Source organism: Cervus canadensis, chromosome 2 (genome assembly GCF_019320065.1).
Source record: "Cervus canadensis isolate Bull #8, Minnesota chromosome 2, ASM1932006v1, whole genome shotgun sequence".
Classification (NCBI taxonomy): Eukaryota; Metazoa; Chordata; class Mammalia; order Artiodactyla; family Cervidae; genus Cervus; species Cervus canadensis.
This window is the reverse complement of record NC_057387.1, coordinates 10,089,280-10,102,371: the sequence shown is the minus strand read 5'-3', so window position 1 is coordinate 10,102,371 and position 13,092 is coordinate 10,089,280. Positions and strand designations below refer to the sequence as shown.

The following is a 13,092-nucleotide window of genomic DNA, read 5'->3' as shown; positions in this document are numbered from 1 at the left end:
CACATCAGAGGGGCTAGAGTTACTTTCAAAATGTACTAGTGACTTCTGGCAAATAGCCAAAAGCCGCCTTATTTTGTCAGCAAATTACCCAATTCTGGCCCCTCCAGGAGGTCAATTCTGAAAAGATAACATTGTTTTACTAAAGCAGCTCCACCCTGGGATGGGGGTTGGCAATTGAAGGACAGATGGAATTTCAGTTGGTCTGCTGTCCTCCTGGGTTCTTTGAGCACAGCTTGCTCAATCTGTTCATTCTTGACCAGAGTTATATCCTATAAAGATCACACACAAAGTATAAATTCAAATATTGCTTGAGGCTTAGGTGTCTCTATCTGATTTTCAGGCCACAGATGACTATTTCCTTTTAAGCAACTAAACAATGAATTAGACTCCTAGGGGTACATACCTTCATGAAAGAAAAATATAATATTTATTATTTTTTCCAAGTTATAAAAGTTATAGATGCAAAATGGGACAATGAGATGTTACAGAAAAGTATAAAAAAATGAGAAGCTTTTCATTCCTAACAAGTAACAGCTAATATAGTACACTATATGTTTCTGTGTGTATATATATATATACACATATTTTTGCTTTAATTGTATGTTAGTTCCATAAACATCAATATTAATGACACCCAGGTTTTCAGAAGAACAGCTCTGAGCAGGTTTCCATATATGACTCAGGATTGTGTGGTTGTTCTTTGCTTGACCTTGGTGACCTTGAAGAAGAAAAAGATAAACAATGAGATGAACCTGATTATACATTTCTCCCTTCATTCACACTGTCACATCCCTTTTCCTCTTCCACCTAAGAGTCTCTTCTCTGACTCTCACCTAGCTTATTTAGTGAATTCCTAACTTTTGAGCCACCACCCCAATTCTTTGTTGGGACCCTCAAATGAGATATGGACTCATATCCAGCATAAATGCATGTGGACAGGCAGGAGCTGTTGGAGAACAAGAGAAAGGAAGAAGCAATTATACTCAAGGCCAAGAGTTGAAGGGAAAGTTCTTCCTGGGAGGAAAGGTAGAAGGAAGGGGCAAAAGGTATTCTTGGTGCCATGCTGTGAAGGAAGGGTTGGGATATCTCATTGAGAGCCTGAGAACTGTCAAGACTAAAGAGCATGTGCATTTCTGAGTGCCTGGATATGTCAGCCTTTGAGTTTGATCTGTTTGCATTCCAGTGCAGGCATACCTCAGAGATATTATGGGTTCAGTTCCAGACCACTGTCACAAGGAGAATATTGCAATAAAATGACACATAATTTGTTTGCTTTCCCAGTACATATAAAAGTTATGTTTATACAATACTATACTGCAGTCTATTAACTGTGTAAGAGCATCAATGTACATAACTGAATCAAAAAATACTTTATTACTAAAAAACATTAACCATCATCTGAATCTTCAGTGAGTCATAATCTTTTTTTTTTTTTTTTCTGGAGAAGGATCTTGCCTGGATATTGATGGCTGCCAACTGATGAAGCTGATGTTTGTTGAAGCTTGGGTTAGTGGTGGCAATTTCTTAAATAAGACAATGATGAATTTTGTTGGACTGATTGAGTTTTCCTTTCATGGAAAATCTCTCTGTAGTATGCAGTGCTGTTTGATAGTGTAGAGGAAATTTATCACCCCCAAAAGATGTCTTTCAGGCATGAGGATTAACTTACACTGATTATTTTTAAGAAACAGAAGTCTCTGGAAATCTTTCTTTTCACATCCTCTTTAGTACCTAAAAGATGCTTGCTCCTGGAAAGAAAAGTTATGACCAAACTAGACAGCATATTAAAAAGCAGAGACATTACTTTGCCAACAAAAGTCCATCTAGTCAAAGATATGGTTTTTCCAGTAGTCATGTATGGATATGATAGTTGGACTATAAAGAAACCTGAACACGAAGAATTGATGCTTTTGAACTGTGGTGTTGGAAAAGACTCTTGAGAGTCCCTTGGACTGCAAGGAGATCCAATCAGTCCATCCTAAAGGAAATCAGTCCTGAATATTCATTGGAAGGACTGATGCTGAAGCTCCAATAATTTGGCCACCTGATGCAAAGAACTGACTCATTTGAAAAGACCCTGATGCTGGGAAAGATTGAAGGCAGGAGGAGAAGGGGATGGCAGAGGATGATATGGTTGGATGGCATCACCGACCCAATGGACATGAGTTTGAGTAAACTCTGGGAGTTGGTGATGGACAGGGAGGCCTGGCGTGCTGCAGTCTGTGGGGTCACAAAGAGTTAGACACAACTGAGTGACAACTGAACTGAACTTAGCTACCTAGAGAATTTAGATAAAGAGGCCGTTCTCAGAATAAAGGTCTCATAAGAGGTATCTGCAAAGAATATGGGCTAAATGTGGTAGAAGAAGCTTTGCAGGGCCCAGAGAGTAGAGTCCACTCTCTGTCCCATCTCTGCGTGTCCAGCAAACATTTGTTTACTAAAGCATTCGTTCTTCCATCTCTATGTGAATTGTCTTTCTCCCCAGTGGAGGTCTCAAACAACTACCCCTGACATTCTCTTTTATCATTAACTGAAGATGGTATTTAAGTTGAGGGTTTCAGCCATCTTGGTGAGCTATTCATTTTTTCTGGGTCTCTTCATGAATCAGTCAGTTCAGTAGCTCAGTTGTTTCCAATTCTCTGTGAACTCAAGGACTGCAACTTTAATATGCTGTCTAGGTTTGTCATAACTTTTCTTCCAAGGAGCAAGCAAGTATGACATGTATACTCTCCACGTATACATGTTATTAAACTTTTGTTTGCATTTCTCTTGTTAATCTATCTCATTTTAATTCTTAGACCAGTCTAAAAAACTTAGAAGGGCAGGAGAAGTTTTCCTTCCTCGCCAACAGTAGCCATAGTATAACTTTTTTTTTTTTTCAAAATTAGAGCCAAACTTCTGAAACCCTGCCACTGTTTTATCAACTAAGTTTGTGTAATATTCTAAATCCTTTATTGTTTCAACAATATTCACAGCATCATCCTCAGGAGTAGATGACATTTCAAGAAGCTATTTTCTTTGCTCACCCAGAGATGGTTAGATATCATCACCAAGTCAATGGACATGAATTTGAGGAAACTCTGGGAGATAGCGAAGGAGAGGGAGGCCTGGCGTGCCGCAGTCCATTGGGTCACAAAGAGTCAGGCATATTAGTGACTGAACAAGAACAACAAGAAACAACACCACATCTATTAAAGTTATCATTGAAGTCCAACAATTCAGTCACATCTTCAGGCTCCACTTCTAATTCTAGTTCATTTTCTGTATCTACCACATCTGCCATTACTTCCTTCACTGAAGTCATGAACCTTTCAAAATCACCCATGAGGATTGGAATTAATTTCCTTCAAATGCTTATTCATCTTGGGATTTTGACCTCTTCCCATGAAATATGAATGTTCTTTATGACACCTAGAATGCTGAATCCTTTCCAAAAGGTTTTTATTTGACTTTGCCTAGATCCATCAGAAGAGTCATATCTTTCACTGCGACTATAGCCTTGTGAAATGTATTTCTTAAATCATAATCCATGGGCTGCAGAATGGATGTTATGTTAGCATGATAACAACATTAATTTCTTCATATATCTCCATAGGAGATCTTGGGTGATCAGGTGCATTGTCAATGAGCAGTAATATTTTAAAAAGGAATCTTTTTTTCTTTTTCTGAACAGTAGGTCTTAAAATACTCAGTAAAACATGTTGTAAACAGATGTACTGTCCTCCAGGCTTTATTGTGCCATTTACAAGAGCAAAAGCAGAGAAGATTTAGTATTCTTAAGGGCCCTAAGATTTTCAGAACTTAGTCACTGGCTGTGCTAGCCCATAACAGTAGAGTTAGGCTGTCCTTTGAAGCTTTTAAGCCAGCACTAACTTCTCTTCTCTGTGAAAGTTCTAGATGATATCTTCTTACAATATAAGACTGCTTCATCATCCCTGAAAATCTGTTGTTGAGTGTAGCAATCATTATCAATCATCTCTGCTAGGTCTTCTGGATAACTTTCCACAGCTTCTATATCAGCAACACTTGCTGCTTCGCCTTGTACATTTACGTTAGAAATAGCTTCTTTCCTTAAACCTAATTAATCAGTTTCTGCTAGCTTCAAACTTTCCTTCTGCAGAGTTCTTACGTCTCTCAGCCTTCACAGTATTTAAGTGTTAGGGCTTTTCCCTGAGAATGATTTCTGTCCAGACCACAAAAATTTTCCATGTCAACAATAAGGCTGTTCTGTTGTCTTAGCATTCATAGATTCACTGGCATAACATTTTTAATTTCTTTAAAAAATTTTTGCATTCACAACTTGTCTGTTACAAGAGGCCTAACTTTTGACAGCTTTTTTTTTTCTTTTCTCACTAAGCTTAATCATTTCTAGTTTTTTATTTAATGTGAGAGATGTATAACACTTCCTTTCACTTGAACACCTAGCAGCTTCCTTAGAGTTATTAAATGACCTAATTTCAATATTGTTTTGCCTCAGGGAATTGGGAGACTAAGGAGAGAGAGAGAGATGGGGGAATTGTCCATCAGGGGAGCATTCAGAACACACATAACATTTATCAAAGAAATTCCCCATCTTATACAAGCATGCAGTTCATGGCACTCCAAAATGATTTCAATAGTAACATCAAAGATCACTAACCCCAGATCAAAATGACGAACTCAAGAAAAAGCTTGAAATATTAGGAGAATTGCCAAACATGACACAGACACTCAAAGTGAAAAATGTTTTGGAAAAATGACTCCAGGAGAGCTGCTCTACACAGGATTGCTACAAATCCTTTATTTGTACAATAAACAAACAAAAAAAGCAAATACCTATGAAGCACAAGAAAGTGAAGTATAATAAAGCAAAGTATGCTCATATTGGCCTTTGTCAGTATTCAAAAAATCCATTCCACATGAATGTGTAAGTTTGACAAAAACCATGGAATTTGTCCTGTAGGACCAATCACCTCTGTTGTTGACCAGCATGTGTATCTCACCAAAGACAGGTAACTTTGTATTCTGAAAGGCTCAGAGGCATCCTTGATCATTTATTAATAGATCTGAAATGCTCTGGGATAAAAGATATTTCCTCCATTTTATAGATGATGAATCAGAAGTTTCTAGTATTTAAGTCATTAGTCAACTAGCAAATCATAGAGCCAGTATTTGAAATAAACTTAAAAAGTCAAAATTTAATAATTAATCCACCTGATCTGAAAATTCAAACAACTTTACAATATTTAGCTTAGATATAGCTTTTGATAGACTTTCTGAAGTTTCTCTCTTTAATATGATTAAAAATATCCTTAAATGAAAACCATTAGATGTTAATTAAAGAAACTGAAGATGACACAAACAGATGGAAAGATATACCATGTTCTTGGATTAGAAGAATCAATATTGTTCAAATGACTATACTACCTAAGGCAACGTACAGATTTAATGCAATCCCTATCAAATTACCAGTAGCATTTTTCACAGAACTCCAAAAAGTTTATAATTTGCATAAAACCACAAAAGACCACAAATAGCCAAAATGATCTTGAGAAATAAAAATGGAGCTGGACAAATCATGCTCCCTGACTGCAGACAATACTACAAAGCTATAGTCATTAGAATAGTATGGTACTGCCACCACATATATATATATAATCAATATATATATATAATCAATGGCACAAGCTAGAAAGCCCAGAAAGCAGCCTACACACTTATGGCCAATTAATTGATGACAAAGGAGGCAAAAATATACAATGGAGAAAAGATAGTCTCTTCAGTAAGTGGTGATGGGAAAACTTGATAGGTATGTCTAAAAGAATCAAATCAGAACATTCTCTAACACCATTAAAAATTAAACTCAGGATGGATTAAGGACTTAAATATAAGTCTGGATACACTAAAACTCCTATCAGAAATATAGGCGGAATAATCTTTGAAGTAAGTTGAAGCAATATTTTTTGGATCAGTCCCCTAGAGTAATAGAAATAAAAACAAAAATAGCCAAATGGGAACTAATTAAACTTAAAAGATTTTGCATAGCAAAGGAAACCATAAATAAAACAAAAAGACAACCCACAGACTGGGAGAAAGTGTTTACAATGGATGCTAAAAACAGGGATTAATTTACAAAATATACAAACAGCTCATACAGCTTAATATCAAATAACAAACCCAATCAAGACATGGGCAGAGGACCTAAATAGGCATTTCTGTAAAGACATATAGATGGAGAATAGACTCATGAAAAGATGCTCAATATCGCTTATCATTGGAGAAATGAAAATCAAAAATACAATGACTATCACCTCACACCAGTCAGAATGGCAATCACTAAAAAGTCTGCAAGTAACAAATGCTGGAGAGGATGTGGAGAAAAAGAAACCCTCTTACACTGTTGGTGTGAACATAAATTGGTGCATCCACTCTGGAGAACAGTATGGAGGTTCCTTAAAAAACTAGAAATAGAGTTACCATATCATCGTACAATCACACTCCTGGGCAAATATCTGGAGAAAACTAATTTGAAGAGATACATGCAGCCCAATGTTCATAGCAGCACTATTTACAATAGCCAAGACATGAAAGCAACCTATATGACAGATGAATGAATAAAGAAGATGGGGGGTAACAATGGAATGCTACTCAGCCATAAAAAGGACAAAGTAATGCCATTTGCAGTAACATGGATGAACCTAGTCATTGTCATACTGAGTGAAGTAAGTCAGACAAAGAAGGACAAATATATGGTATTACTTACATGTGGATTCTAAAAAAAAAGAAAGAAAGAAAGATACAAATGAACTTACCAAACAGGAAAAGACTGACAGACACAGAAAAAAATTTATGGTTACCAAAGGGGATAGTGGTGGGAGGAGGCGAAATAAATTAGGAGTTTGGGATTGACATGTACACATTACAGTATATAAAATAGGTAAACAACAAGTACCTACTGTATAGCTCAGAGAATTATACTTTATTTCTTATAATAACCTATAATGGAAAAGAATCTAAAATAAATATATATATATATATATGCGTGTGTGTGTGAATACAATATATAAATATATGTGTGTGTGTGAGTAACTGAATCCCTTTGCTGTACACTTTAAACTAACCTACACTTTAAATTAACTATATTTCAGTACAAAAAAATAAGTTTAAAACTACCCTTAAAAAAAGAATGATTAAAATGAACTTTACACCCGCTAATGACAAGGGTTAGCTATTCCACCTGCTGGACTCTGTAATAGCAGCGGTATCGTTTTCTTAAAGACTTCCACTTTGGAACAACGATGACCCACCAGAAGATCTCACCTTGATGAAACTATGAATTACAGATCTCAGCTGCCTCTTATTCCCAGTGTTTGCCAATTCAAAGCACACGAGTGTGAGTCTATCACCTTCTTCACAGTTGATACTGGTCAGCCGCTGTCCATAAACCATGACTTCCATCACTCCTGTATCATCTTGTATTACATAATATATGAATTCATTATATACCAACTTCTGCAAAAGAAAATTAGCATTCATCTTTTGAGAACTGGATCAGGAATTACCACAACTTTGAAAAATGGAGGGTGTTAGTGGACACTTTTCTCTCAGAACAGTTAATATGAGCTGGAGGTCTAGTATTACAGGTTTCAAACAGAGTAAGATATCTTGTTCAGTTTATCCTCCCATTTAAATTCTCTATCTTTTCTTCCTTTAGGTGTTTGTGTGCTGGGTCATTCTAGAAAAAGGGATTACTTTCCTAATTTTTCCTGCTTCCATCTAAGAATAGCTGAGATTTCTTAAGGAACTTAGATGTGGTGTGGTCTGATAAGCATTAGAGGCTTTTTTGGATTTCCCTAAGAACAGAGAAGAAAGGCTATTCCTGTCTTATGATGAATCTAAAAAAAATTGCTACAAATCCTCCTTCAGTTGATTTTTATTTCAATATGTAATTCTTTCCTTTATCTTTTGTATGTATTCATTCTTCCCTAATCTGCCCAAATCTTGACTATAGATCATCTCATTCCACTGTTCTAGTTTCTATGTCACTTACTTTACTCATCAATTCTGCTAATGCTCATGTATGCACAGTCTCTATAACAGAGTGCACAAAAAACAGGGGATAAGTAAACAGCCACCCTAGAAGACATATATAATGGAATATGAAACATATTACATAAAAGTTAGGTTACATACATACTACATAAAAGTTACATAAAAGTTAGGTCAGCTAAGTTTAGTATTTCTATGAAGTGTTGGGACTGAAATACCTACTCTGATTGTAAGAATTCACCTAAATTCTACCTTTTACTGTCCATATTAATAAATTTAAAAATGAAGTGACTTGGTTTCTCACATTTTTTCAATATCCATATCTCTCATCTTAATTAATGCTAAAGTTTTTGGCTCAACAATTTTTTGATGAAAGAATGTGAAGATGTGAGAACACTTTACAGTTCAGATGATCAGAATCTTAGCTAATCGTTGATGACAGCAGACTCTAGGGCATAGCAGTGTATTGATTTCTCATCTTGTTTGTCACAGTTGAAATCCAAGCTTGAAAGAACAATTCTTTATTCACAAATTAACCTAAACTGCCACTGAAATAGGTGAGGTAGAACTAAAAAAAAAAAAAAAAATTATAAGAAGTGCTCTATGATAACATGTTAATAATATGTTAGTAGACAAGTATAAATATAAATTCTGCACAGGGTGGCTGTGAATGGATCAGTACAACTCATAAAATACTATGATTTCTGGTGAATCACTTTCTTAAAAACTTGCATGTTGTTATGGCAAGAAGAATGTTAAGAAATTATCAGCCCTATATTCTGAAGTGAAAGACTGCACCCAACTATCCCTGGTCAGAAGGGCTTTGAGTTCCTGTATTTATGAAGTTAACTATATTCATTTGGCAGTTAAGACTTTTGAATTCTGGGACTGTAAAAGAAATATTGCAAAACAATGATGTGGACTTACCTTATGCACCAGAAAAACACCATTCACAAATGTTCCTGGGTCTTGCAGATGAAGATGACTGATTTTAGGAGTTGCCTTTGCCTTTTGAATTAGGCTTTTAGAGATCTCCATCTTTCGTTCAGGGTTAACATCAGACACAGATAAGACATTGAACACTTCCAGGAATCCATTGCGGCCAATATAATCTGATATGGCAATGACTTTATTGGGGATGAACTTCTCCTTCAGGGCAACATTGTAAACCTTCACTTGGAAGAACTGACTCTCAGTAGCCACTGTGGCATGGAACATCTCCTTGCTTCCTGTGACATCATATGTAAATGGTTCCGTTGCCTTCAGCACCATCACTTCTTTGGGGCCCCTCTGGAAGCCCTCCTCTCTGGAAGCTTCTTTAGGTACAGACTTCAATCTTGGTTTCTACTTAGAAGTACACACCAAAAACAGGCACAGTTAAGAAAAGGAATGCAGCTTCATTCCCCAATGAAAACCATCTATGGCTTAATGTTGAACCTCAATAAATAACATAATTGGGTAGAGTTTGAGGAAAAGAAAAAGAAACTAGACCAACGTCACTGACATAGTATAAATAAACTAATGGAATAATGGAGAAGATGTCATCGGTGATTTCTCTGTTTTTTTATGAGTGTGGTAGGAAGAATATTTTCCTTTAAAAAGTGTTAGCTCAAAAGAAAAAGTACTCTTTTCCCAAGCAGAGCTATGTAGAGTACAAGGGCAGCAGACAGTAGCAATGCTGCTGTGTGGTGATTCCTAGTAGAGATGAGAATGAAAAAAATCATCTTAAATTTTCCCATTAACTTATTTTAGTGCACAAGTTAAGATACAAATCATGATGAAATAGTGATACTGTGCAGGCCTTGAGGGGCTCCTGGGCACAAGGCTTTTGTGTCCCCCATTTCTTTGACTATAAGGAAGCAGCCTTTATTCAACCTCCATGACCTTCCCTGAGTTCAAGCAACTGTTAATTGAGGAAGGAAGTAAATGGGAGACCAAAAAGAAAGCGTCAAGAGTAGCCTTGGGGCAAGGTACTGTTTCCCCATCAGAGGATACAAACAAAAATATCTTTATTTTGCAGATACTGAATCCTCCTCCAGATGGGAGAAGTTAATTAATGATTAACAATGATATGCTGCCTACAAGCATGTAGATCCCAGACCAGCGGGACTTGAAGGTTGTTGGTGCTGAGTCCTACTTAGCTCATCACCAACCCATTAGAAGAATGTCCATGAGCTTATCATGCCTTCTTTTACTATAAAACTTGTCACTATCTTCCTCAAGTTGAGACATATGGGTTTGCGGGCATTAGCCCACTGTGTTCCCCTTTGCCAGGCAAAACAATAAAGCTATCTTTTTCTACGTCACCCAAAACTCTGTCTCTGAGATTTGGTTCAGCACAGGTGTACAGAGAAGTTGAGTTTTCTGCATCAGTAGCACTGAGAGTAGAGAATGGCTCCAGTTAGAATCCACTGATGTCATCCCTGTTGGTGTTCAGTCACTAAGTCACATTCAACTCTTTGCAACCCAATGAACTGCAGCATGCCAGACTCCTCTGTCCTTCACTGCCTCCTGGATTTGCTCAAATTCATGTCCATTGAGTTGGTGATGTTATCTGACCGTCTCATCCTCAGCCACCACCTTATCCTTTGCCTTCAATCTTTCCCAGCATCAGAGTCTTTTCCAATGGGTCAGCTCTTCACACCAAGTGGTCAAAATATTGGAGCTTCTGCTTCAGCAACAGTCCTTCCAGTGAATATTCAGGGTTGATTTTCTTTAGGATTGACTGGTCCGATCTTCTTCCTGTCCAAGGGACTCTGAAGATCTCTAGCACCACAATTCAAAAGCATCAATTCTTTGGCACTCAGCCTGCTTTATGATCCAACTCTCATATCCATACACGACTACTGGAAAAATTATAGTTTTGATCTTTGGCAGCAAAGTGATGTCTCTGCTTTTTAATACAGTGTCTGGGTTTCCCATAGCTTTCCTTCCAAGGAGCAAGTGTATTTCATGGTTGCAGTCACCATCCATGGTGATTTTAGAGCCCAAGAAAATAAAATCTGTCACTGCTTCTATTTTTTCCCCCTTCTATTTCCTATGAAGTGATGGGATTGGATGCCATGATCTTAGTTTTTGAATGTTGAGTTTTGAGCCAGATTTTTCACTCTCCTCTTTCACCCTCATCAAGAGGATCTTTCCTCTTCAATTTCTGCCATTAGAGTGGTATCATCTGCCCATCTGAGGTTGTTGATATTGCTCCTGGCAGTCTTAATTCCAGCTTGTGCTTCATCCAGCCTGGCTTTTGGCGTGATGCACTCTGCCCAGAAGGTAATAAGCAGGGTGGCAGGATGCAGTCTTGTTACTCTTTTCCCAATTTTGAACCTATTAGTTGTTTCATGTCCAGTTCTATAAAAACTGTTGCTTCTTGGCCCACATATAGGTTTCTCAGGAGACAGGTAAGGAGGTATGGTATTCCCATCTCTCTAGTATTCTCCACAGTTTTTTGTGATCCACGGTCAAAGTCTTCAGCATGGTCAATGAACCAGAAGTAGATTTTTTTTTTTTTTTTTTTGGAATTCCCTTGCTTTTTCCATGATACAAAGAATGTTGACAATTTGATCTCTGGTTCCTCTGCCTCTTTGAAACTCAGCTTCTACATCTAGAATTTCTCAGTTCATGTATGGTTGAAACCTAGCTTGAAGGATTTGGATCATAATTGTGCTAACATGTATGGTAGTTTGAACATTCTTTGGCATTGCCCTTCTTTGGAATTGGGATGAAAACTGAACTTTTCCAGTTCTGTGGCCACTGCTATGTTTTCCAAATTTGCTAACATATTGAGTGCAGCACTTTAACAGCATCAGCTTTCAGGATTTTAAATAGCTTAGTTGGAATTCTGTCACCTCCACTAGCTTTGTTTGTAGTATGCTCCCTAAGGCCCAGTTGACTTCTTACTTCAGGATGTCTGGCTGTAGGTGAGTGACCACATCATCATGGTTATCTGGGTCATTAAGATCTTTCTTGTGTAGTTCTTCTGTGTATTCTTACTACCTCTTCTTAATCTCTTCTGCTTCTCTTAGGTCCTTATCATTCCTGTCCTTTATTGTGCCCATTTTTGCATGAAATATTTCCTTGATATCTTGAATTTTCTTAAAGAGATCTCTAGTCTCTCCCATTCCATTGTTTTCCACTATTTCTTTGCATTGTTCATTTTAAAAGGCCTTCTTATCTCTCCTTGCTATTCTCCAGAACTCTCCAATCAGTTGGGCACATCTTTCCCTTTCTCCTTTGCCCGTCACTTCTCTTCTTTCCTCAGCTATTTGTAAAGCCTCCTCAGACAATCACTTTGCTTTCTTGCATTTCTTTTTCTTTGGGATGATTTTGAACACTGCCTCCTATACACCCCAGTAGATGTGACAATTTAAAGACCAAAATTAGACAGTCCTTCTTCAGGAAAGCAGTTATGTTGAAAAAGTATTAATAAAACAGTAATTGGAAGAATCTCATGAATTTTCTGAATGTGGAAATGTCCTGGATAAAGGACATTTTGAAGAGTAACAAAATCAGCCACCCCAAAATATGTTTCCTTGGCACAAGATTATTTTAAACTGATTATTTTTACAAAACAGCATACATAGAGGAAGCTCTAAAACCAGAAATGAAGATGCCTTTTTGTAAGGGAAATTTGTATTTATAAATTAAATCTCCATTTCTAAGTGTGTCTATCTCTGTGTATCAGGAAGAGAAGGAGGACTCTAAACCTTGGGAGAATATTATCACTAGAGAAGAAACTGACTTAAACCTGCATAATAAGCATTACCCTTGTTTACCCTAATTTTCCTGGTAACTTTCCTATAACTGACCTCCCACACTTTTTTTTCTTTTGTCTTTCACTAAAGATGGTATTTTAAATTGGTGGCTTAGGCCTCCTCAGGGAGTTACTTATTTTTTCTGGGTATCTTCTATGTATAGATGAGGTACATCTGTTTGTAAACTTCTGCTTGTTTGTTTTTTTTTTTTTCTTGTTAATCTCTGTTTTAACAAAGATACCACTCCAATGGCAGAAAGTGAAGAGGAACTAAAGAATCTCTTGATGCATATGAAAGAGGAGATTGGAAAAGC

The 13,092-nt window shown here is 37.0% G+C and overlaps 1 protein-coding gene across 2 annotated transcripts in view; it reads right to left on the bottom strand.

Annotated features, from left to right (window-relative positions):
* Positions 1-400: 400 nt before the first annotated feature.
* LOC122431238 (interferon-activable protein 203-like) overlaps positions 401-13,092 on the bottom strand; it is a 40,624-nt gene continuing 27,932 nt past the window's right edge. For both annotated transcript variants that reach the window (XM_043452423.1, XM_043452429.1), the window contains 3 exons: positions 8,956-9,372; positions 7,300-7,491; positions 401-718 (listed from right to left, as the gene is read on the bottom strand). In XM_043452423.1, the coding sequence (XP_043308358.1) occupies positions 680-718; positions 7,300-7,491; positions 8,956-9,372 (648 nt within the window). In that variant the 3' untranslated portion in view covers positions 401-679. The remainder of the gene's footprint in view (positions 719-7,299; positions 7,492-8,955; positions 9,373-13,092) is intronic.